Consider the following 26,280-nt stretch of genomic DNA (forward strand, 5'->3'; position numbering starts at 1 on the left):
GCCCTTATACTGAAGCAGCATCAGTAATCATAAAGAAAGGGGCTATGTTCTCTTGCTATACCTTCACAGCAACCCTGTGAGATTGGTTTTATTTCCCATTTTACAGATAAAAAACTGAGATTTGGAGAGTTTGAGTACCGTGACTCAGGCTGCATGACTGGCCTCACGACTGGTGAAGCTCATGCCTTCTACTTTCAGCAGACCAAAGGCTTCCAGAAAAGAGATCATCACTGTCACTGTGCCCTTCCCTTTGCCTGGGTCCTGCAAAGGCAAGAGGATAACTGCTTGTTGGTACTCAACTCACTCACCCTGATGGGAGCTGGTTTTCAGAGATGGGCTGGAGCCAGTTTCCATAGGCTCAGTGGACTGACTGTTTTCATCTCTTCCCAAATCCATGTGCAGTGGTGTCACCTCGATAGCTTGAACTCAGCCACGTGGGAAGCATTTGTACCATAGAAATTGCAAATGCTACTAATCAAGGCTTTAGTTTCTTGGGGAGCCAGTTGTTAAATTAATCCTTTACCAGCCAACCACTGATTGGCTTTTTCTTTTTTTACCGTTAAGTCAGTGGTTCTAAAACTTGAGCTTGCATGAGAATCACCTGTGGGGCTTGTTAAACCATGGACTGCTAGGTCCCACCCCCAGATTTCTAACCGGGTAGGTCTGGGGTGGGGCGGTAGGTAGGGCTTGCGTTTCTTTTTTTTTTTTTTTTTTTTTTTTTTTTGAGACGGAGTTTCGCTCTTGTTACCCAGGCTGGAGTGCAATGGCACGATCTCGGCTCACCGCAACCTCCGCCTCCCGGGCTCAGGCAATTCTCCTGCCTCAGCCTCCTGAGTAGCTGGAATTACAGGCACGCGTCACCATGCCCAGCTAATTTTTTGTATTTTTAGTAGAGATGGGGTTTCACCATGTTGACCAGGATGGTCTCGATCTCTCGACCTCGTGATCCACCCGCCTCGGCCTCCCAAAGTGCTGGGATTACAGGCTTGAGCCACCGCGCCCGGCCGGGCTTGCGTTTCTAACAAGTTTCCAGCTGACGCAGGTGCCATGGAGAACCAATGCTTCCAGAGAACCACGGAATCACAGAATCGGGGATCTAGGCAGCCCACAAGCAGAAGTTAGCCCACAGTGTTACTAACAACCTTGAATTTTCTGCCAGCACTTGGGAGAGTACGCATAAAACTCCAGATCTCGAGCTTCTCTTGAGAAGTCATTGGATCTGGCAACGCTGAGCCTGGGTCCCCGCACTGTGATGGTGGCTGGGAGCTGAAGAACTCCTTTCCTTCACTGGCTTTTTCTTCCTAACCTCCTGCCTGTTCTCTACAAGCATCTAAATGGGACCTTGCTAGGTCAAGTCCTCATCTTACAGAAGGGAACACTCAGGCTCAGAGAGAGGAAACGCTCTGCTTAGAATTGCAGAGTTACTAAGACAGTGGCAAACACATCCACTGGAACCTATTACAGAGGCACCTTGCTTCACACAGGTCATCCCCACCCTAACCCCAAACAGAATCCTCCTCATCCCAAGCAAGGATGTCTCACCCACTGATATGTGATCCCTATAATCTGGGGCCACGGTTGTCTCCGTATAAGGCATCCAAGAACTGGAAGGAACCCTACGATTTCTCTGAGATGCCTCCAAATACGTCAGCTCCTCATCACCTGCTTCAGCCATTTTTACAGCCAGTTTCCAGTCGAGTGACCTTGGCGGATAACTTCTCCTACATATCATTTCTTAGAGTCTGAGAATACCTCAGTAGGTAGTTGTGAGACTTCAAGGACATAATGCATATCATGGTTTTTAGCATAATGCCCAATACTTATAAAGCAGCCAATAAACAGTAGTAAATATTATCAGTGAATATGATTATCATGCTATCAGTTCATCTCTAGAAGTCTATCCCTATATCATGCCCAATTCACTTTTTCATTTTATATAAGCCATGTCCAGAAAACATTCACGCAACATCTGGGAGGTAATAGCCAGGGCTCTGGTGTGTTAAACTAACCATTGCTGTCCACTGTCTAGGGGCCATAGGACCTACTTCTGGTCTGGAGGCCCACATTCCCACCTTCTCACCTTACAGTGAGACCTCAGCCAAGGCTCAGCCCTCTCTGGGCCTGAGGGATGGGTGGTCCTTAGCATTTTCTTATTAAATCTGCATTAGCTTATTAAATCCAGTAGCATCCCAACAGCCCTGTGAGGGGAGATATTATCATTATCTCCATTTACAATGGGGAGACTGAGACTAACAAAGGTTAAGAAGCATGCCCAGCTAGTGCGTGGTGGGAGCAGGTTCAAGACCAGTCTGACTCCACGGTAAAGTTCTGCATCGTGACCTGAACCACAGATTCAATTGCCTTGGGCCTATTTGACTAGCTCTGTCTGTCTTTACGGGGTCTCAGATTTCATCTTTGTCCTCTACCTAAGCTGCCCTATTTGGAAAGAAGAGGTAACCTGGAGAGGTGATAAGTCCATCCAATGTAGGGGCTGGGCAGAATTTCTGAATAAATCAGCCAACAAATATTTGCTGAAGCCTACTGAGCACCCGGCCCTGAGTGCACACGCCCCAGCTAAGGGCTCTGCGCACATTTCTTCCTGAGTTGGAGCGGGATGTTGAGGGGATGGGGATAAGCCCAGTGACCCACGCATTGGCCCAGACAGCCTGACGCATCATCAGCACGATGTAGGTGATCTCTCCAAGCAGACCCGGCAAGCCGAAGGTGTAGTGCACGCCGCAGCTGTCGTGAATCCCCAGCACTCGGTTAAAACACACCTGTGGACAAATGCTATCATAAACAGATTGGCAGGCGAGACCCATATTCCCTGCCCATCCCGTTCACACACCCTGGTCATCCAGGGCCACAAAGGCGGATGGGCAGTAAGGCTCACCTAAAGAAGCACTTCTCAGACTTGAATGTGCACTCACATCATCGGGGAGTTTGTTGAAATGAAGACTTGGCTTTAGTGGATGTGGGGCGCGATCTAAGACTGAGCATTTCTAACAAGGTCCCAGGTGATGCCAATACTGCTGGTCCACGGATCACACTTTGAGTAGCAAGGGTCTAGTGTAGGCACTATTCACAGTTTTGGCTGATAATTCTTTGCGGTGGGGGCTGCCCTGTGTGCTGCAGGATGTTTAGCAACATCCCTGGTCTCCACCCACTAGCTGCAGGCAGCAGCCCCCACCCCACTGTGTAAACCAAGAATACCTCCAGACATTGTTGGATGTCCCCTGGGGGGTAACTGAGACGCACTGGTCTACCCCATATTTAAGCACCATCCCAAAGACAAGATGGCTAGTTAGAAACAAAGCATGGGGCCCCAACTCTGGATCCCCCTCAGCCTTCTGCTCCGTCACTCAGCCTCCCACACAGCCATGAGCCAGCATATGTGGACACAAATGCAAATTCAATCAGGCTGGTTCCTTCCTTAGGATCTCCATTACTCTTCAGAATAAAAATCCAGAGGCCGGGCGCGGTGGCTCAAGCCTGTAATCCCAGCACTTTGGGAGGCCGAGGCGGGTGGATCACGAGGTCGAGAGATCGAGACCATCTGGTCAACACGGTGAAACCCCGTCTCTACTAAAAATACAAAACACTAGCTGGGCGTGGTGGCGCATGCCTGTAATCCCAGCTACTCAGGAGGCTGAGGCAGGAGAATTGCCTGAGCCCAGGAGGCGGAGGTTGCGGTGAGCCGAGATCGCGCCATTGCACTCCAGCCTGGGTAACAAGAGCGAAACTCCGTCTCAAAAAAAAAAAAAAAAAAAAAAAAAAAAAAAAAAAAAAAAATCCAGGGCAGGCACGGTGGCTCACACCTGTAATCCCAGCACTTTGGGAGGCTGAAGTGGGCAAATCATCTGAGGTCAGGAGTTCGAGACCAGCCTGGCCAACATGGTGAAATCTTGTCTCTACTAAAAACAAAAAATTAGCCGGGCGAGGTGGCAGGTGCCTCTAATCCCAGCTACTAGAAAGTCTGAGGCAGGAGAATCACTTAAACCCAGGGAGTGAGGTTGCAGTGAGCCGAGATTGCACCACTGCACTCCAGCCTAGGTGACAGAGGAAGACTCAGTCTCAAAAAAAAAAAAAAAAAAAAAAAGAATAAAAATCCAGACTCCTCCTCAACTAGCCCAGGAAGTGTGCCCGAGCACTTCCCATCTCCCATCTCTCAGGGCTCTGGGCCCACCATGCTCCTGGGTGGACCCTATGCCTTTAGAATGTCTTTCTGTTTCCTGGTGGGGTCATAGACTCTTCTTACCAATAAGCTTTTGTACACACTGTTCCTTCTGTCTGGAATACATTTCCCATGACTTTGCCTGGCTAATACTCCGTATCTGTCAACGCTTGGCTGTCAACTGTTTCCTCTGCTCTGGGAAGCATTTCCAGATCCATCCCAGGCTAGCTTAGATGTGCCCCTATAGCAGTTCTCAGACTGTATTGTGTTTATTTATCCATTTCCCTTACTAAACTACAGCTTGAAAAGCAGGATGAGTGTTAGAACGTATGTATTGAATGAATGAATGAATATATGAATGAATTAGAGAATCATTTTTGAGTAGTCCTGCCAGTGATGAAGTCAAGAAAACAGGCTCAGAGAACATGATTGGCACAAGCCTGATGATAACTTGTTATGTGTTATTATTTTATTTTATTTATTTATTTATTTTGAGACGAAGTCTGGCTCTGTTGCCCAGGCTGGAGTGCAGTGGCGAGGTTTCAGCTCATTGCAACCTCTATCTCCCAGGTTCAAGTGATTCTTGCATCTCAGCCTACCAATTAGCTTGGATTATAGCCACATGCCACCATACCCGGCTAATGTTTGTATTTTAAGTAGAGACAGTTTCACCATGCTGGCCAGGCTGGTCTTGAACTTCTGACCTCAAGTGATTCACCCGCCTCAGCCTCCCGAAGTGTTGGGATTATAGGCGTCAGCCACCACGCCCAGCCAGTTTTTCCTAATTTTAGATTGAAATGGACTCCCTGAATAGCCACTGTTCATCCAAATCCAGCCTTTAAAAGTCTACTCCTTTTTCCTCTATTAAGTCTTCAAACCCATGAAGATTTGTTGTTCCTAAATATTTCTCTTAGAGAAGTGCATGATAACCAATTGGCTATAATGAAGTATTCTGGAAGGATCAGGATTTGCTGAGTATTAAAAAAAGAAAGATCCAGCCGGACGCGGTGGCTCAAGCCTGTAATCCCAGCACTTTGGGAGGCCGAGGCGGGTGGATCACGAGGTCAAGAGATCGAGACCATCCTGGTCAACATGGTGAAACCCCATCTCTACTAAAAATACAAAAAATTAGCTGGGCATGGTGGCACGTGCCTGTAATCCCAGCTACTCAGGAGGCTGAGGCAGGAGAATTGCCTGAACCCAGGAGGCGGAGGTTGCGGTGAGCCGAGATCGCGCCATTGCACTCCAGCCTGGGTAACAAGAGCGAAACTCCGTCTCGAAAAAAAAAAAAAGAAAGAAAGAAAGATCCGTCCACTTAGAAGAAGACTTAAACAGTCAGAAGTAGACACGACCTGGATCATCAGCCCAGCACTCCCTCTTCTGGGCGCTCCTCTCACATCATCCATGTGGTTCCCTGACAGCAGCCACAGGTGCATGCCGAGCCCCACCCCAGCAGAAGATGACATTATCCAGGTTGAACCAAAGAGCCCCTTCTCCAGAGAATTTGAGATTGGGGCCAAGACAGTCCACCAGGTTGCTTTCTTGAAGCGAAAGACTACATCCCACCACGTGGAGTAGAAGAGGAGGAAGCAGGTCTATAGAGTAAGAATAAAGCAGATATTCAGGAAAAGCAAAGAAAGAAGCAAAACAGGGGCTTCTGGGCTCCCCACAACACTCCAGTGCCTGTCCTTGAGTTCTGTGACACCCCAGTGGCCTTATAACAAATTCTGCCCGATGCCCAAGCACGTTCAAATGGGTTCTGTCACCTGCTCCCCAGCATCCTAACAAATGCAACACCCAGCTGGGGTGGATCACTCACAAGGCATTGAAGCCAACATGGGAATGCGTCAACACTTCCCTAATGCGGCTGTGCACTGCACAGTGGTCCATCAGGTCCCAGCATCCTGCTGGCCTTCAGTCAAAGCAGAGGGGATTAGTTGTCCAGTTTCTTACCGGCAGGCACTTGGCTCCCCCGATGGAGATCAGCCCAGCCACAAGACCCAGCACCATGGCAAGCCAAGGAGAAGAGATCAGGTGACACGAGGCACCCACAGCCACACCTCCTGCCAGCACCGCATTGTGCAGGTAAGTCTGCAAAGAAATAGCTTGTGGGTAAAGGAAGCGAGGCAGAGAGAGAACACCATCTTGCTGCAAGTGACCAGCACCCTGGGAACAAGGCAACCCTGTAACATCCTCCCTGCTTTGATGATCCTGAAACCACCCCTTCCCTGTGTTGGGGCTACATGCCCTTCATCAGTGGACATGATGGGTCAGCTCACCACTGCCCCTCACGCTCAGGGTGCTGTCACTTTGATTGTGCAGCATATAGGGAATGAGCTGGAAAGTCCAGGTGCTCGCCATCCTAGCCACCCATCACACTCACGAGTGATGTGTCTCTGAGCACTTGGAAGAATGGGTTTTTGTTTCATTTTATTTTGTAGAGACAGGGTCTTGCTATGTTGCCTGGGGTGGTCTTGAACTCCTGGCCTCAACCAATCTTCCTGTCTTGGCCTCCCAAAATACTGGAATTACAGGTGTGAGTCACTGTGCCTGGCCTAGAAGAATGGGGTTTTGGATGTACCTTCTTCATAAGGTTATTGTAAGGATTGAGAGTTTCCACACATAAAGCTGTTAGCCCAGTGTCTGGCATAGAACATGATTAAACGCACAGAAGACACAAATTATTGTTATTGTTTTTATTATTATCATTGGCTACTTGGTGCCTATGCCACCCTGTATGACTGGGGCCAGTTCCAATAAGCTGGGCTTTGGTCCGGGGTCATAGCTCTTCTATATCCTTCACTGCTGCGGAACTAGAATCTTGCCCTGCTCTTATCTGACACCCCCAGCTCTCATGTGGGATAAGCCTCTGGGCTTCCCTGTGAACACCCAGCACTCTTCCTAGAGCCTCACTGCAGATGCAGACTCGGCTCCACCACCTGGCCTGCCCTCTCCCAACCCCTCTTGGCCCTGGGGGGGAAGGGCATAAATATGTGTGTTAGACCCTGTTAGACCCAAGTGCTGACACCCACTCCTGCCTCATTCAGTGTCTTAGACTTGCTGTCACCATGGAGCTCATAGTCACTCACTTCCTCATGGCACTGAATTCTGCTGTGAAGCTGTCATCTGTGGCCACATTCTTTCCACTCCAGCCCCTCCCACTCCAGCCCCACCACGAGTCTGTCCAGACTTCCTTCCACCACCACCAGCTGGACCCCACGCCCCCATCATCACAAGAACGTGTTTCGTCTCCCCTCTCACCCGTCTCTTTCCACAAGACTCACACACTGTCCTCTCACTGTATTAACAGCAGCAGCTAATGTTTGCCTAGCACTTACTCCCTGCTAAGCACTTCACATGCACCATCTCTTAATCCCTACTTCACAGATGAGGCCTTTGAGGTTCAAAATGTTGAAGTGGCTTGACCAGGGCTACATGGCTAGGGTCACATACTTCTCTACTTCTAATTCTAGTGGCTCCTCTCTTGAAATTTCTTGTGGGGAGGAGAGGCTGGCTAATTCTAGTCTAGTCTGCTGCTGACTCTTGCTCATGGTGATTGGCTTTAGCAACTAGCAGAAACGGGGTTCAAACTCGGGTCTGTTTCATGTTAGCACGGATGGATTTAATCTCTCCCCGCAGAGAGCCTTTGATCACTGGACAGTCTCCTGAGTCCCAGGCCTACTGTGACCACCCAGCATTCTTCCTAGAGCTCCACTGCAGATGCAGACACGGCTCCACCACCTGGCATGTCCTTGCCCAACCCCTGCTGGCCCTGGGGTGGGGGGGCATAAATATGTGTGTTAATCCTGTTAGACCCAAGTGCTGTCGAAGGGCAGCACCCTTCTCACCATGTTGATCTTCCCTCGGGGATGAGCCAAGGATGACAGTGAGATGCTTGTCACTGCGCTGACCGCTAGAGCATAGTAGGTGTTGAACACAGCATCCCTCCTTTCAAGTGGATTTCTCAGCAGAGCAGAGTTGAAACTTGGCCAGAACATCCATAAGAAGAGGGTTCCTGGGGGCCAGAGAGGGTGGTTGACCAAAACCACACTCCTGCTCCAGAGGCCTGAGCCTTGAGGGGTTTTGGATGAGAATCCTAGGGCTGGAGAGTCTCAACCTTGTCACTTAGAGCTAGATGGGCAAGTCACATTCTCCTTTCTGAGTTCTCAAGCTGACATATTTTACAGACAAGGAAACAAAGGCCAAGAGGGTGGAAATCTGCATACCCCAGGCCTCTTCAACCTGGTCTGTGATGGTCAAATCTTATTTTTATTTTTATTTATTTATTTTTTTTAATTGAGATGGAGTCCTGCTCTGTCGCCCAGATTGGAGTGCAGTGGCGCGATCTCAGCTCACTGCAACCTCTGCCACCTGGGTTCAAGAGGTTCTCCTGCCTCAGCCTCCAGAGTAGCTGGGATTACAGGTATGCGCCACCATATCCAACTAATTTCTTTGAATTTTTAGTAGAGACAGGGTTTCACCATGCTGGCCAGGCTGGTCTTGAACTCCTGACTTCAGGTGATCCACCTGCCTCAGCCTCCCAAAGTGCTGGGATTACAGGCGTGAGCTACCATGCCTGGCCCAAATGTTTATTAAAAAAAAAAAAAAAAAAAGCCAGGTGCGGTGGCTCACGCCTATAATCCCAGCACTTTGGGAGGCCGAAGCTGGTAGATCACGAGGTTAAGAGATTGAGACCATCCTGGTCAACATGGTGAAACCCCGTCTCTACTAAAAACACAAAAATTATCTGGGCATGGTGGCGCGTGCCTGTAATCCCAGCTACTTGGGAGGCTGAAGCAGGAGAATTGCTTGAACCCAGGAGGCGGAGGTTGCGGTGAGCCGAGATCGCGCCATTGCACTCCAGCCTGGGTAACAAGAGCGAAACTCCGTCTCAAAAAAAAAAAAAAAAAAAAAAAAAATGTGCTGCTTTAACTTGGCCTTGTGGCCTGACAGTCCTTTGCCTACTATCAGGCTCCCTGCCCGATTTCCTCCAAGCCTCTCCCTGCAGTCCAAGTTCATCATTTTCACAGTAAATTTTCAAAGTACAGCATTATTACTATTCCCGCCCTTGCTCCTTCACTCCTGGGCCCTACTTTCTTCACTTGTCCAATTCCCTCCTTTCAGCTGAAAACAAAGGGATTGGATAAACTTATTTAAACTCACACGTAATGAGTCTCTCCTCTCTAGTGGATTTTAATGAAGAGAGGTCCCTAAAAGGAAATGCTTAATTCAGAGGTATGAATTTAACCAACACTACTTGAAGAAATGAATCACAATGGAAGGGCCTCAGACACCCAGGGGAAGCTGGTAAAGGAGAGAAATTTTTCAGCCAGAGCCTTTTCTGAGACATTCTGCTCAGCCCAAGTATGAGAACACTCATTCCACCTTGTCCTTACCCAGCATGGCAGACAAACTGGGGCTTGTTGCTGTCCGTTCTTTTTCCTCCGTTCCTTCGGGAAGAGGCTTTGGCAGACACCAGGCCACAGTCAGCCCAAAATAGGCTGCGAACACGTGGATGCACATCATGTTCGTGTGGTCCTCTGTCTGCAATAAAACCCAGCAGGAGCAAATGAGTGTCAGCATCCTCTTCCCACAGGCAAGCCGCGACAGTCCTTGGAGAAAGTTCAGAGCTTCACTTAAGGGGTGTGACTTGAAGTCATGAGACTGTGGTTCAGACCTTACCCAGCCCAACTCAGCAGGCTTTTCTCCTTCAGAGGAGCCCTATGAGTTGCCATGTATTTATTCCAGGGATATCGCTAGCTGGCCTTTATCAGTAGCTCTTTATTTTTTCTTTTCTTTTTCTGAGACGGAATTTCGCTCCGTTGCCCAGGCTGGAGTGCAGTGGCGCAATCTCAGCTCACTGCAACCTCCTCCTCCTAGGTTCATGTGATTCTCCTGCCTCAGCCTCCAAGTAGCTGGGATTACAGGTGCACGCCACCATGACAGGCTATTTTTGTATTTTTAGTAGAGATAAGGTTTCACCATGTTGGCTAGGATGGTCTCAAACTCCTGACCTCAGGTCATCCACCCACCTTGGTCTCCTAAAGTGTTGGGATTATAGGCATGAGCCATGGCACTTGGACTTTTTTTTTTTTTTTTTTTTTTTTGAGACAGAGCCTCACTCCATTGCCCAGGCTGGAATGCAGTGGTGTAGTCACAGCTCACTGCAGCCTCCAACTCCCAGGCTCAAGAGATCCTCCCACCTCAGCCTCCTGAGTAGCTGGGACTACAGGCATACACAACCATGCCTGGCCAATTTTTTTTTTTTTTTTTTGAGATGGAGTTTCGCTCTTGTTACCCAGGCTGGAGTGCAATGGCGCCATCTCAGCTCACCGCAACTTCCGCCTCCCAGGTTCAGGCAATTCTCCTGCCTCAGCCTCCTGAGTAGCTGGGATTACAGGCACGCGCCTCCATGCCCAGCTAATGTTTTGTATTTTTAGTAGAGACGGGGTTTCTCCATGTTGACTAGGATGGTCTCGATCTCTTGACCTCATGATCCACCCGCCTCGGCCTCCCAAAGTGCTGGGATTACAGGCTTGAGCCACCGCGCCCGGCCTGCCTGGCCAATTTTTAAATTTTGTGTGAAGATGGACTCTCCATACGTTGCCCAGGCAGGTCTTGAACTCCTGGGCTCAAGAGAACCGTCTCTCCCAAAGTGGTGGGATTTCAGGCATGAGCCACCACACCCTGCCTATCAGTAGCTCTTATATGCTTTTGACCAAGGTTCACTTAGGTGTGGCAAAAACCCACATGGACAGGTATCTTGCTGATTCCTCCTTCTCAGTGGAATTTTAACTCTGCAGGAAGTGATGAGTGATACACATTTTGCAACATAAAGTGGCCAGATTTCTTATAATACCAAACTAAAGTCTTTAGTAAATTCTAGATATGTTCTAATTTTGCATCGTGACTATCACATTTTAGTAATCCTTAATAACTTACTTAGTGGCCTACCGGTGAAGGCTGTCAGCTGTGCTTTCTAAAATTACCCACAACTGGCAGAATTTTTACCACCATTCCCCACTCACTGCATCTTGGCTTAACCTACCATCACCACGACCTCAAATTGTTACAATAACCTCCTAACTGGTCTCCCTGTTTCCACCCTTGTCTCCCCACAGACTGTTCTCCACACAGCAGGCAGAGTGACCCTGTTAAAATGCAAGTCAGGCAGGGTGCGGTGGTTCATGCCTGTAATCCCAGCACTTTGGGAGGCTGAGGTGGGCAGATCACCTGAGGTCAGGAGTTCGAGACCAGTCTTTGTTTCTACTAAAAATATAAAAATTAGCCAGCTGTGGTGGTATGCACTTGTAATCCCATCTACCCGGGAGACTGAGGCAGGAGAATTGCTGGAACCTGGGAGGCGGAGGCTGCAGGGGGCCAAGATCACACCACTGCACTCCAGCCTGGGCAAAAGAGTGAGACTCCATGTTAAATAAATAAATGAAATAAAATGCAAGTCAGATCATGTCACTGCTCTGCTCAGACGCCTCCAGCGGCTCCCGTCTCACTCAGAATCAAGGTCCGTGTCCTTGACATGACCCTGCGGGATCCCCTCTGGCCCATCCTCTCTGACGCCACCTCCTCTTCCACTCTCCACTTGCTCTTCTCTTGTTCTCAAACCCACTAGCGTGTTCCTCCTTGGGGTCATTCAGCTGCCTGAAATGCTGACCCCCAGCCAGGGTATAACGAGGGCAGGGTGGAGGGAATAGTCCATCCTGGGTCCACGCAATCAGGGATGCCTTGTCTGGAGAGGATAGCTAACAAGTCTAAAGCCAACTATAAAGTCTGTCTGCTTTTTATTTATTTTTGCTTATTTATTTATTTATTTTTGAGATGGAGTCTGCTCTGTCACCCCAGTTGGAGTGCAGTGGCGCGATCTCGGCTCCCTGCAACCTCCGCCTCGTGGGTTCAAGCAATTCTCCTGCCTCAGCCTCCTAAGTAGATGGGATTATAGGTGCCCGCCACCATGCCCGGCTAATTTTTATATTTTTTAGTACAGACGGGGTTTCACCATGTTCCCCAGGCTAGTCTCTAACTCCTGACCTCAAGTAATCTGTCCACTTCGTCCTCCTAAGTGCTAGGATTACAGGCGTGAGCCGCCACACCCAGCCTATTTTTTATCATCACCATGTGCTGACAATTCTAAACAGCATGAGTGATTAAACGGCCCTCCCAGCACCCTGCCATTGGTCTGCTGCTGTTCTCAGATACTGATGAGGCTGTGCACTCGCTACTTTCAGGTCTGTACTCAACAATCACCCCCTTGATGAGATGAAGCTGCCCCTGGCCACCCTCTCTATCAGTCGTCCCCTCTCCCCAACTTTTCCTGTTTCCTTTCTCCATTTTATTTTTTCTCTGTGGTACTTACCACTCTCTAAAATGCTATATCTTTTGCCTATTTTATTGCTTATTGGCAGTCTTTCCTTCTGGAATAGACCTTCCATGAGAGTTGTATTTTTCCACTGCCACAAGAGTTCCTGGTACATCGTAAGTATCAAGTAAATATTTGTGAAGTGAACAAATGATGGTAAAAAGCCCTCAGTCACACAAAAAGAGGACAGTCTAGGCAATTCCCTGATAAGTACTGAAAAGAGGGCTTATGTTTTTCATCTCTTTGAGCTCCACCAGGAAGGAGTTCAGGGACAACACTTGGGGACTGTTGGCTTGGCGTATTCATTTCTTGAGCTGCCTGCACTGAAATGACTCTGGTCCTTGGCTCGGGTTCCCCCAAGCCCTCCTACTGAAGAAACCCAGGCTGAATGGCAGTCTTGAGGAAAAGGAACACTCAAAATCAGTGCTAAGCCCTCCTCTAGACCAGCTAAACTAACAAGTCAAAGCTGCAGAGAAGAGGGGAGGTGATGTTATATCAACGCAGTCTTTTAACAAAGCAGGAAGAGGTTCGGACTCACAGGGAGTGTTCTGCCTCTGAAATTTACCCCTTTTCTTGACAGCCATGTTTTTACTGTGTGAACCATCTCCCGTGCCATCTGGTTGCGCCAGAGTGGAAAGATGACCCAGGGGACTGATTAGATTCTCTCTCCCTGGACTACAGAATTGAGACTAACTGAGAAAAGAGTTGTTTTCTGCAGGATCTGGGACATAGAAATGCAGGAACAAGTGGAGGTGGGTGGGTGGGTGGAGGGGACACGTTTTTCGCTAAAGAGAAAGCTGGTGTACAGAGACATTAGATGTACAGAGAGAAACGGAGCTAAAAGATGGAGGGCATGGACTACCTGGGCTCTTAGCAGCTTCTCACAGCCAGTTCCAGTGCCCTCCTGAGTCTGGCAGCACCTCCTGCCCTTGGAGATTCTTCTTTCTTACGTTGGTTTTTAAAAAATTTCCACACTACACAGATGTACCTTGGTGGTTCTTATACTGAATTCTCTTCATTCTGCCTAAGAAAGCTCTGGACAGTTTCTTCCTGGGAATCAGGGCATTGTCATTAATCCTTATACAAAGCAGAGAGAAAAAGCAGAAAACAGAAGTGTTCAAATTGGAATCCAGGAGCCCACTGTGATATAAATAAATATATAGATGAGTGAATGAACAGAGAAGTGAAAGCTTTTCCTTACAGAAGAATATCAACTTCTGAAGGGAAGATGGAATTAGAAAACTAATATTGGCAATTATTATAGTACTAATTTATTCAGGGAAGAATCAATGAACACTAAAATCAGTGAGTGAAAGTTGGATGATAAACAGGATTTCTATAGGAAATTATCTCCTCACAAGATGTTTATTGATTACAAAGGGGAAAATAGGAACTTTGCAGTGGAAGATCCTGGCAGGTACCATCTTAACCCGATGATCACAGTCAACACACCTAGTAATGGCACAAATTGACAGCATGTCTTCTGATACAATAAATAAAGAAGGGCGCACGTGACTCTTGTGGAATTCCTGCCAAAAATGCATACCCACTATCTAATCATGAGTAAAAGCAGACAAACCCACATTCTACAAAATAACTGGCTCAAATCTTCAAAACATGTCAAGGTCATGAAGAAACTGTTCCAGATTGATGGAGTTTAATAAAACATGAGAACTAAATGCAAGATGTAATCCTGGACTACTATACACACACACACACACACACACACACACACACACACACACACACACATTCTAGAAAGAATATTATTGAGACAATTGGTGAAATTTGAATAAGATAATCATAATGTATCAATGTAAACTTCTCATTTTTCTTAACTGAACAATGGCTATGTAAGAGAATGTCACCGTTTTTAGGAAATTGTATTAGTTTGCTTTCACACTGCTATAAAGATACTTCCTGAGACTGGCTAATTTATAAACAAAAGAGGCTTAATTGACTCACAGTTGCGCATGGCTGGAGAAGCCTCAGGAAACTTACAATCATGGTGGAAGGTGAAGGGGAAGCAAGGCACTTCTTACACAGTGACAGGTGAGAGAGAGAGAGAGAGAGAGGGAGGAAGTGCACTTTCTTTTCTTTTTTTTCTTTCTTTTTTTTTTTTTTGAGACGGAGTTTTGCTTTTGTTACGCAGGCTGGAGTGCAATGGCGCGATCTCGGCTCACCGCAACCTCCGCCTCCTGGGTTCAGGCAATTCTCCTGCCTCAGCCTCCTGAGTAGCTGGGATTACAGGCATGCGCCACCATGCCCAGCTAATTTTTTGTATTTTTAGTAGAGACAGGGTTTCACCATGTTGACCAGGATGGTCTCGATCTCTCGACCTCGTGATCCACCCGCCTCGGCCTCCCAAAGTGCTGGGATTACAGGCTTGAGCCACCAGGCCAGGCCAGAAGTGCACTTTCAAACCATCAGCTCTCCTGAAAATCCACCATCACAAGAACAGCATGGGGGAAACCACTCCCATGATCCAATCACCTCCCACAAGGTCCCACCCTCAACATGTGGAAATTACAATTCAAGATGAGATTTGGGTGAGGATACAGAGCCAAACCATATCAGAAATATACACTGAGGCCAAATAGTGGCTCATGCCTGTAATCCTAGCACTTTGGGAGGCCAAGGTAGGTGGTTCACCTGAGGTCAGGAGCTTGAGACCAGCCTGGCCAATATGGTGAAACCCTGTCTCTACTGATAATGCAAAAATTAGCTAGGCGTGGCAGGTACATGTCTGTAATCCCAGGTACTTGGGAGGCTGAGACACAAGAATTGCTGGAATCCAGGAGGCAGAGGTTGCAGGGAGCGGAGATCCATCACTGTACTCCAGCCTGGGTGATGGAGCAAGACTCTGTCTCAAAAAAAAAAAAAAAAAAAAAAAAGGAAAAAGAAATATATATTGAAGGATTTAGGGGTTAAAGTCACATACATGGATGAAGAAAACCACAAATTAATAAACACAAACATCCAGGCTGGGTGTGGTGGCTCACGCCTGTAATCCCAGCATTCTGGGAGGCCAAGGTGGGTGGATCATCTGAGGTCAGGTGTTCAAGACCAGCCTGGACAACATGGTGAAGCCCCATCTCTATTAAAAATACAAAACTTAGCTGGGTGTGGTGTTGCGCACCTGTAATCCCAGCTACTCGGGAAGCTGAGGCAGAAGAATCACTTGAACCCAGGAGGCAGAGGTTGCAGTGAGCTGAGATAGCACCATTGCACTCCAGTCTGGGTGACAAGAGCAAAACTCTGTCTCAAAAAAAACTTCCCATATTCCCTCCCCGATCATTGTTCTTTTTTCTTCCCCAAACATCCCCAGCTCCCTTGAAGAAGATGCCATCACACTCTCCCTTCCTGGCTGCAGGCTCAGCCTCCTGGCTGCCTCTTGGTCGCTTGATGTCAGCTCCTGCCCTTCAGCCTTTCTCTCCATCACTCTTCCCAGACATGATCTTAGCCCACCCAGCACCTTCCCCTCTCGGTTCCTTGACCGCTCATCTATCTTTCCCGGCATTACACTTCTGCCACCCACTGTCAAGCCTTAGATCTTGTCATTACCGGTAACCGTGTTGCCTCCAGAGCCTCAGTTTCAAGCATCGCACCTGATAACCACCACCACCTCCTATCTGTCTGACTCACTCCTTTAATCGCCTCCTTTCGACAATTCCAACCAACGGAGCCTGAGAACAATGGGGATGGTGAAAGTAACAGCACTGCCACGACATTTACCCCATGCTAGGCACCATTCTTAAGTGCCTTAGATACATTCATATGCTCAAGTCTCGCAACAGTCCTAGGAAGTAGCATTATTCTTATCCCCATTCTACAGATAGGAAAACTGAGGCACAGAGAGTTCAACTAAGGGGCCCATATGGACTCAGTTAGCGTGGGTTGAGCTGAGATTTGTACCCAGGCTGCCTGGCTGGGCTCCCCAATGTCACTCTCACTCCTTTTTTAACCAGCTCAGTTTTATTAATAGTGGGCCACCATTATACTTCCTCCTTTGCAAACAGCCCCATCTCTGGTCTCCCTTGGGTTTTAGGCTCACTTTAGGCGGGACCCCAGGCTGGGCATGTTCAACTCTGCTTCTTCCACACCTGTCTGGAGCAGCAGCACACAGCCCTGGTCACTGACGCACTTTCCACTGACTACAAGCCCTAGGAGCCCTGGTGTCAGCCTGCAGTCCCGCTGCACCCCTCTGGTCCTCTCACTCTCTTCCACTCGCACAGATGACAATACCACACCTTGTCTCTCCAGTAGCCCCATCTCTCCTTTCCACCCTCACATGAGGCTGATGATGGTGCCTCTTGTTTCTCTGAGAAAATACAACTAGTTAGTAAGGGATTTTCTCCCTGCAGGAGACTGAACCTGTGGTACCCAGCACCAAATCTGCTGGCCTATCCACAGTCCCTGCCATTTCTCTTGTTAAGATGAATTGTCCCTGCATCAGCCTAAAGCCGTCAGTGCTCCAAATCCCACTCCCGCTTTCCAACTCAAAGGCTTGACTCTTGCAATTCACGTCTCTTCTGTATCATCAGATTTTCCCCCTCTCCACCTGATTATTCTTACTGGCATATAAATATCACCCACCTGAAGTAAACAAACCAAATCTCCCTTGAGATTCTGCCCTCCTGCTTCTCCATTTCTGGTCCCCTTTATAGCAAAGTCCTTGGCAGGGCTGCCCCTGGATGCTGTCTCCACTTTCTCATCTCCTGCTCTTGAACCAGTCAAGTCAGGCTTTTGCCTTCATCTTCCTCTAAAACCCTGCGTGTCAAGGTCCCCTTGCCGAAGCCAATGGCCACCTCCTAGTCCCCACCCTACTTGACCTCTCAGCAGACTTCAGCCTACCTCAGGCCCTCTCTTTCCTTGCCGGATTCCAGGACCTCACCCTCTCCTGGGCTTCCTCCTGCCTCTCCAAGCACAGTTCTGTCTCCTTTGCTGGCTCTTCCACGTGTCCCCCCTCTAAAACGCGGGGTGTTCTAGGATCCAGTCCTCAGACTTCTTCACATCTCTCTCTCTCTCTTTTGAGACGGAGTTTCGCTCTTGTTACCCAGGCTGGAGTGCAATGGCGCGATCTCGGCTCACCGCAACCTCCGCCTCCCGGGTTCAGGTAATTCTCCTGCCTCAGCCTCCTGAGTAGCTGGGATTACAGGCACGTGCCACCATGCCCAGCTAATTTTTTGCACTTTTAGTAGAGACGGGGTTTCACCATGTTGACCAGGATGGTCTCGATCTCTCGACCTCGTGATCCACCCGCCTCGGCCTCCCAAAGTGCTGGGATTATAGGCTTGAGCCACCGCGCCCGGCTCTCTCACTTTTTTTTTTAAAGGAATATAAAACTATTAACCACTGTTCACCAGTATTTACAATAAAGTAAACAATGTACAGTTGGATAACATTCTGATTACTACAAAGTTGTTTTTCCTGGCTTTTGTTGAACCAGTAAAGCAAGTAACTGAAAGACTGAGCCTACATGTAAGGACTGAGTTGGAGTAAAGAAAAAACATGCAGGTCAACAGGTTAGATTTCAAAAGGTTGTTCATACATTTATGTCAGCAGGTCATAAACTGCCAACATCTCTATCTGATTAGGTTTCTATGAACCAAGTCTTAAGATGTTCCATGAATCATGACCTTTTAGTCAATGTAGCAACAGGGATTTCAACAGTTTGTTAAGGAATGGCCTTCTAGCAGATTTTTCAATGTTCATTTAACTTAGTTTTATTTCGCTAACGAAAACACACTAGCACTTGTCCAGTTTCCTCATATGGATGGGGAAACCTCCTGTAATGGTAGTGATAAGTTTTCCTTTTAGGAATTTTGCCAACAAAAAACTGCATTTATATAGATGCTTTAAAATTATCCAATTTAAACTGTCCTATTAACTAAAATCACTTATTTCTTCACATACTTGAAATGTATGGCTTCAGGAAAAATTTTAATTTAACTTGAAGCAATTAGCTCTTATTTTGCTCAGAACAATGGCATCTCAGAAACATGGGTTTACTTGTGACTTTTTGGTGAATATTTAAAAAAAATTTTACATATGCATTTTATGTATACACACACACACACAAACATAAAAAACCCAGAATGGTCCTTAGGCTTATGAGAACACAGGTTTTGATTTAGTAATGACTATGGACGTTTCCCCTAACATTTAGAAAAGCTGTTCTTTAATGCAGAGAAAATAATATACCATGGTATCAAATGTTCTTTTCTGATCAAGGAAGCAATTACAGAAAGCTTTTATTGATTGGTTCAAAGTAACCAGTGCTATAGATGCAAAAAAACCCCCAACAACTCTTCCAACACTACTTTCTTTTCTTTTCTTTTTTTTTTTTTTTTGAGACAGAGTTTCGCTCTTGCTACCCAGGCTGGAGTGCAATGGTGCGATCTCGGCTCACCGCAACCTCTGCCTCCTGGGTTCAGGCAATTCTCCTGCCTCAACCTCCCGAGTAGCTGGGATTACAGGCACGCGCCACCATGCCCAGCTAATTTTTTGTATTTTTAGTAGACACGGGGTTTCGCCACGTTGACCAGGATGGTTTCGATCTCTTGACCTCATGATCCACCCGCCTCAGCCTCCCAAAGTGCTGGGATTACAGGCTTGAGCCACCGCGCCCGGCCTCCAACACTACTTTCAAAACGAACATATCAAACTTGATTTTCATTGGATGTAGTTATTTCATCACACTAGTAAATCAAAAACAAGACCCAAATTTTATATATATATATATATATATAATATATACATATATATATAATATATATATATATAAATATATATATAAAAAAGTGAACAATTATTGAGCTTCATCTTCTGGACAAGAATGCCAAGTTAGTCTTTCTTCATAAAAAGCAATTACAATTTGAGGACACTTCATATTTGCCTCTTTCTCCAGCACCAAGTCTGCCTCATCTGAATCTTTCCATTTCATGAGAAGCATCAACTCTCCACTGCTGTCTGTGGCACCGATTATTCTTTCAGGATCAAGACCTCTGGCGAATCCTCTTGGTTTGTCAGCAGCATCTCTTTTCTTCTTTGATTTGCTGTCATCAGATTCACTGTCAGATAATGATTTTCTTTTTGTACCATCTTTTTCTTTGCCAGCTTTTTGAGAATTAAGAAATGCTTCAATCAACTCTGGACACTCTAAATTTTCTTCAGGTTCCCAAGTATTGTCAGCATCTGTAAATCCCTTCCACTTCAGGAAATACTCCACTTTCCCATTTACTACACGTCGATCTAGTACTTTTTCCACCACAAATTCTTCAGGCTCTGCCTCTTCAACTTTTTTACTCTTTCCATTCTGTTTCTTTCCCATTTTTTGCAATGTAGTTTTATTGGAGGCCATTTTTTATTGCAGACTTGAAGAGCTATTATTCACCGCCTCCGAGCTGCTCCGGGTTGCGGGTCTGCGGCGTCTTCGGCCCTGCGCGCCTGCAGCTCTAGCTCTCACATCTCTCTTTATCCTCACTCCTGAGCGATCTCCTTGGGTCTCATGGCTTTAAATATCATCTATATTCTAACAACTCCCAAATTTCAAGACTTGTACATTTCCATTCAGTGTCTCCACTGGGATGTTTCATACACATCTCTAGCCCCCCACCTTAACCCTAATGCTACCACATTCGACACTGAACTCTGGGTTTTCCCTCCCAGATCTATCCCACTCCAATGTTCCCCATCTCAGTAAATGGCTCCAGCAGCTGCTCAGTTGTGCCAGATGAGAATCTTGAAGTCATCTTACCCTCTCCCAACCCATGTGCAGTCCATCAGCAAATCTTGTCAATTCTGCTATTAAAATACAGTCAGGATCCAACCACTTCCCACCACTCTCACAGCTCCTGTCCTAGTCTGAATCTGGATTACGGCAATAGCTGCTGCTCTGGTCTCCACCTGCTTCCTCCCTTGCCCCTTCAGTCTCTTCTGAACCCGGAAGCCAGAGTGATTATCTCAAAACATAAGTCAGATCATAGCTTTCCCCTGCCCAACACTCCCTAGTGCTCCCTGTATTTCTCAGAGTAAAATCTAAAGTCCTATGGGACACTGAGTCGCAGTAAAGGGGCTTCATGCCTTTTTTTGTAAACATGCATCATCATATGTGATTAATTCAATTACTCCCTCAAACCCTATGTGGTAGTACTGTAACCTACAGATGAAGAAACTGGAGCTCTAAAGGTTAAATTGCCCATAGTCACACAGGGATTTATGGCAGAGCTGAGATGCAAACCCCAGCCTTTGACTCCAAGTCCAGTGCTCTTTCTTCTCAGCCAGACTGGAACTCTGGGTTCTCGCTTGGGTTCTGCCACTATCTTGCTATGTGATCTTGGGCAGTCCCTTCCCCTCTCCAGGCATCAGCCTTCTCACCTGTGAGATGGGAAGGTTGGCTATGTCATCACTCAGGGGCAGGGTTACAGCAGAGGAGCTGGGAGAGCAATTTGATTGGCCACCTTCACAGCCGCCTTCGGACTTAGACTTCTGATAGTCTCTCCCATTGAGATTACATGTGCAGTTACCGACACACACTGACTGTTTGAAAGAAGACGTTGCTGGCTGTACAAACTTGCTGGAACCACTGCTGATGAGGCTCTGAAAATTAATTCTTTTTATACAACCATAGTTATGAAAGTTATGAATGGTACAATCCTACAGGATTATACTGTGGTAGTTAAAGGCACTGGTTTGTTGTGTTTAAACATTTGTATAGACCATACTTTTGTAACCCCATTTAGACATCTAGCTATCTGCCTATTTATTTAGAGATGAGGTCTTGTTATATTGCCCAGGTTGGTCTCCAACTCCTGGGCTCAAGCAGTCTTTCCAACTCACACCTCAGCCTCCTGAGTAGCTGGCTCTACAGGTGTGTGCCACCACACCTGGATAATTAGAAAACAAATCTTTTTTAGAAATGAAGGTCTTATGATGCCCAGGCTGGTCTCAAACTCCTGGCCTCAAGTAGATCCTCCCTCTTCAGCCTCCCAAGTAGCTGAGATCACAAGTCTTCTTTTTTAAAAGCCTGGAAACCCCACAAAATGGGCTTTTAGCCCCTCTTCTCCCGGGTCCCTCCTCCCAGCACCATGACTCACACTGAAGACGTTTCTGCTGACCATCCTCATGGTGACAAAGGCTGTCAGCTCCACCAGCACCATCACCACCAACTGCACCAAGTTGACCTTCCCCAGGACAGCACCAGCTGAGATCAGCACCGACATAGCACTCATGGTGGCCAGCCGAATACTGGGGGAGAGAGGGAGAGCCAGGATGACTGAGAAGGAAGAATGCCTCTCCTTTATTTATTCATCCATTCACTCATTCACTCATTCATTCATTCATTCAACAAACACTATTGGGCACCTACTTTCTGTGGGAGTAGAAGACAAGATTTCTACCCACCTGGACGCTGATGCTGCAGACTGGAGTGACCATCTCTTCCCCCATCAAGGTGACCTCTGCACCCCGAGTCCTGTGGTCTGGCGTATGACTTAACCACTCTGTGACTCAACTCCTTCACCTATAGGGCATTGATCTACACACACTCATCCAGCTGAGGATGATCAGGGTGACTGTTCCCTCAGGGCCCCCTTTGGGGATCTGATAACTGGGATTCTGCCCAGTCTTCTTTTCGGCTGTCATCACTCAGATGCTCAACAGAGGGCACTCTTTCCCCGCGGGCCTGCCCGCATCCAGTCACCCCATCTTCACCGGGGCCACTGTCCTTTCTCTCCCTCTCCGCGGTAGTGGAAAGAAACTGCTTTTGGAAGTAGGACAAGCCTGGCTTCAAGTCCCTGCCTTGCCACTGGAGCAGCTATTTCATCTCACTGAGCCTGTTTCTCCTTCTGCAAATTAAGAATGATGATCAAATGAATTCCATGTTGGTGCCCTGGAGGTTCGAAGGAGTATTCTTCCTATCAGCGTGTCTAGCACCAAGACTGGCACAAAGAACCAACTCCTGAAAAGAAGCTAGCCTTATCAACACTATTACAATTCCTTCCTTCCCTCAACCAATGAGCATGCTCAGGAGGAGAAAATGATTGTCTTCAAGGTACTTATGACAAAATATATATATATATAGGTACTTATGATCCAGACAGGTGACACCATGAGCCTGTCAACTAAGAATATGATATCAAAAGTCTAGAGGGGTTCACTGGAAGGAGAGGGTGATGCTGACTGGATTCATCAGGGAGGACTTCCCGGAGGAAGTGGTACTGAGCTGGACAATCCGTGGACATCCAGTTTCCCCCGAGCACCTTGCTCTGAGACTCCCTCCTCCCTCTGGGAGTTGATGATGAGGCTACAGCCACAGCGACAGTGGTGTTAATGATTTATTATAAGAGCATTTTGTAAAACAGGCTTGTAACAGCGTCACCTCTTTTAAATTTTAACCCTGTAAGTCCAGGCGCAGTGGCTCATGCCTGTACTCCCAGCACTTTGGGAGGCCGAGGCAGGCAGATCACCTGAGGCCAGGGTTTCAAGACCGGCCTGGCCAACAGGGTGAGACCCTGTCTCTACTAAAAATACATAAATTACCCAGGTGGAGTGGCGCATGCTTGTAATCCCAGCCACTCTTGAAGTTGAGGCACGAGACTCACTTGAAGCCAGGAGGCAAAGGTTACAGTAAGCTGAGACTGTGCCACTGCACTCCAGCCTGGGCGACAGAGTGAGACTCCATCTCAAAAAATAAAAATTAAAAAAATAAATTTAACCCTCTGAGCAACCCTCTGTAAAATGGTGTTAGGTTACCATTCAGTATCACCATTTTACAGAAAGTCACGTATACAATTAAAATGGACTTTTTGGAAACAGTCAAGCCAGCTGATCACAAGTGTGAGGTTCAAACCCAGTGGGCCTGGATCCAAAGCCTGTGTGCTCCGAAATCTGGACTCAGCTTCCCCAGTGTTTGCTGCAGACTATGTCTGCTTAAGCCTCAAGAACTTTAGGGGGAGGTCGGAAAGGGGCAAAGGGCACGGGGAAGGAGTCTCACAGGGACCAGGAATGTAGAATAAGGGATTACTCAATATTCCGTCACGCCTGGACAGAATATACCTTTAAAGAGGGTGTTCATTTCATTGACAAAGGCTTAGTTCAGCAGCATGTGTGCAAGGGTCGTATTTCATTCCTCAAGGGCCAGTTTTTGCTGGGGAGGTGCTAAGATAGTGATGTGCAGTGGTTGGAAGCATGGTCTCAGGTCTAAGCTGTCTGGGCTAGAATCTTGACTCAGTCACTTTCTGGCTGTGTGATTTTGGGCAACTTACTTAATCACTCTGTGACCTAGTGCCTCCATTTTTAAGGTGGACCCAATGCCTCTGGAGCCGTGGGAAGGGCAAAGTGAGTTGATATATGTCAAGTGCAATAAGGTAGTTGGTTATTTCTATTATCTTCTAGGGAGAGTCCTCATGGAGCTTTCAAAAATTAAAATTAAAAAAACAAATTTAGCCGGGCGCGGTGGCTTAAGCCTGTAATCCCAGCACTTTGGGAGGCCGAGGCGAGTGGATCATGAGGTCAAGAGATCGAGACCATCCTGGTCAACATGGTGAAACCCCGTCTCTACTAAAAATATAAAACATTAGCTGGGCATGGTGGCGCATGCCTGCAATCTCAGCTACTCAGGAGGCTGAGGCGGGAGAATTGCCTGAACCCAGGAGGCGGAGGTTGCGGTGAGCCGAGATGGCGCCATTGCACTCCAGCCTGGGTAACAAGAGTGAAAGTCCGTCTCAAAAAAAAAAGAAAAAAAAGAAACCAATTTAACCCTCTGAGCAACCCTCTTTAAAATAGTGCTAGGTTACCATTCAGCATTAAAAATATCATACTTTTAAGGCCAGGAATGGTGGCTCACATCTGTAATCTCAGCACTTTGGGAGGCTGAGGTGGGATGATTGCTTAAGGCCTGGAGTTCAAGACCAGCCTGGGCAACAAAGTGAGACCCCGCATCTCTACAAAAATTAAAAAAAAAAAAAAAAAAAAAAAAGCTAGGCGTGGTGGTATATGCCTTTAGTCCCAACTACTCAGGAGGCTATAATCCCAGTACTTTTGGAAGCCGAGGTGGGCAGATTGCTTGAGCCCCGGAGTTTGAGACGAGCCTGAGCAACACAGTGAGATCCTGTCTCTGCAGAAATAGGAACATTAGCTAAGCATGGTGGCGTGCACCCATAGTCCCAGCTACTTGGGAGGCTGAGGCAGGAGGATCAACTGAATCCAGTGAGGTTGAGGCTGAGTGAGCCGTGATTGTGCCACTTCACTCCAGCCTGGGCAACAGAGTGAGACACTGTCTCAAAAACTGTTTTAGGTGGGCGCAGTGGCTCACACCTGTAATCCCAGTACTTTGGGAGGCCTAGGCAGGTAGATCAGCTGAGGTCAGGAGTTCAAGACCAACCTGACCAACATGGTGAAACCTCGTCTCTACTAAAAATACAATAATTAGTTGGGCCTGGTGGTGGGTACCTGTAAAAAACTGTAACTCGGGAGGCTGAGGCGGGAGGATCACTTGAGCCCAGGAGGCAGAGGCTGCAGTGAGCTATGATTGCACCACTGCTCTCCAGACTGGGCAACAGAGCAAGAGCCTGTCTCTAAAAAAATAAAGAAAGAAAATTTAAAAACATCCCACTTTTAGGGTTCCATTTATTTTCATTTTTGCTCCAATAGCCATTTGCTAAGTTACTAGTATGAGAGGAAAACAAAGAACAATGTTGAATAAGATAGGGCCCTCCCCTGAAGGGCCTTAAAACAGAACCAAATTAGTGCCAAGTCAAGTGGCACAGGCTGGAGTGTGGCCAAGGGAGAGTACCCTGTCCCCAGGGGCAGGCCTGGTCACCACCTGTCAGCACAGCCCTGACCGGAACTGGGCAGGAAGGAGCCCGTTTCAGTGGGGGTCACCGCTAGGGGGACTGAAGCAGTCAGGGGTGGGGCAGGGGTGTTGACTCAGGCTGCAAGTGAATTTTCTCCCTTCTCGTCTTCCTGGATTGAGTCAAGAATAAACCGGTCCCTGTGGATGTCGGAAGACGGCAGCAGCCCTAGATGCCTCCTGCTCTATTCTGCTGTAGCGCAGAAGGCTGAAGGCTGGTGTGACCCTAAGCTAAGGCAGTGACACCAAACCAGGGCCACTACTGTCAGAATTCCCCCGGGGTTACCCTTTGTCACTTCCCAGGTGGATGCAGTCTGTGTGTGTGTGTGTGTGTGTGTGTGTGTGTGTGTGTGTGTGTGTTGAATTCCCATGGGAATTAACTCTAAAACTGTTTTGTTGTTTTGCTTCTTTTTGAGACAGCCTAGCTATGTCGCCCAGGCTACAGTGCAATGGTGTAATCTCGGCTCACTACAACCCCTCCTCCCCGGTTCAAATGATTCTCCTGCCTCAGCCTTCTGAGTAGCTGGGATTATAGGCATCTGACATCATGCCCAACCAATTTTTGTATTTTTAGTAGACAGGGTTTCACCATGTTGGTCAGGTTGGTCTTGAACTCCTGACCTCAGGTGACCTAGCTGCCTATGCCTCCCAAGGTACTGGGATTACAGATGTGAGCCACTGCACTCGACCTAAAGCAGTTTTTGAGACAGTGTCTCACTCTGTTGCCCAGGCTGGAGTGAAGTGGCACAATCATGGCTCACTCAGCCTCACCTCACTGGGTTTAGGTGATCCTCCTGCCTCAGCCTCCCAAGTAGCTGGGACTATGGGTGCACACCACCATGCCTAGCTTAATGTTTCTATTTTCTGCAGAGACAGGAT

The 26,280-nt window shown here is 47.5% G+C and overlaps 1 protein-coding gene and 1 pseudogene across 5 annotated transcripts in view; both read right to left on the reverse strand.

Moving 5' to 3' along the window:
• Positions 1 to 26,280, reverse strand: part of LOC101030345 (RH-like protein) — a 66,188-nt gene that overhangs the window by 26,096 nt on the left and 13,812 nt on the right. For 3 of the 5 annotated variants that reach the window (XR_012512345.1, XR_012512346.1, XM_010345424.2), the window contains exons 3-7: positions 21,647 to 21,797; positions 9,571 to 9,718; positions 8,023 to 8,189; positions 6,128 to 6,265; positions 2,650 to 2,777 (exon numbers count right to left, since the gene is read on the reverse strand). Coding sequence is in view for 3 of the 5 variants with exons in the window: in XM_010345424.2 (XP_010343726.1) it covers positions 2,650 to 2,777; positions 6,128 to 6,265; positions 8,023 to 8,189; positions 9,571 to 9,718; positions 21,647 to 21,797 (732 nt within the window). In the remaining 2 variants the exon portion in view is untranslated. Of the gene's footprint in view, positions 1 to 2,005; positions 2,015 to 2,649; positions 2,778 to 6,127; positions 6,266 to 8,022; positions 8,190 to 9,570; positions 9,719 to 21,646; positions 21,798 to 26,280 lie in introns of all 5 variants that reach the window. The other 2 variants (XM_010345427.3, XM_010345428.3) reach the window with 2 other exon arrangements.
• LOC120365982 (chromobox protein homolog 3 pseudogene) lies at positions 19,342 to 21,568 on the reverse strand (annotated as a pseudogene).

This window comes from Saimiri boliviensis, chromosome 11, assembly GCF_048565385.1.
Source record: "Saimiri boliviensis isolate mSaiBol1 chromosome 11, mSaiBol1.pri, whole genome shotgun sequence".
Classification (NCBI taxonomy): domain Eukaryota; kingdom Metazoa; phylum Chordata; class Mammalia; order Primates; family Cebidae; genus Saimiri; species Saimiri boliviensis.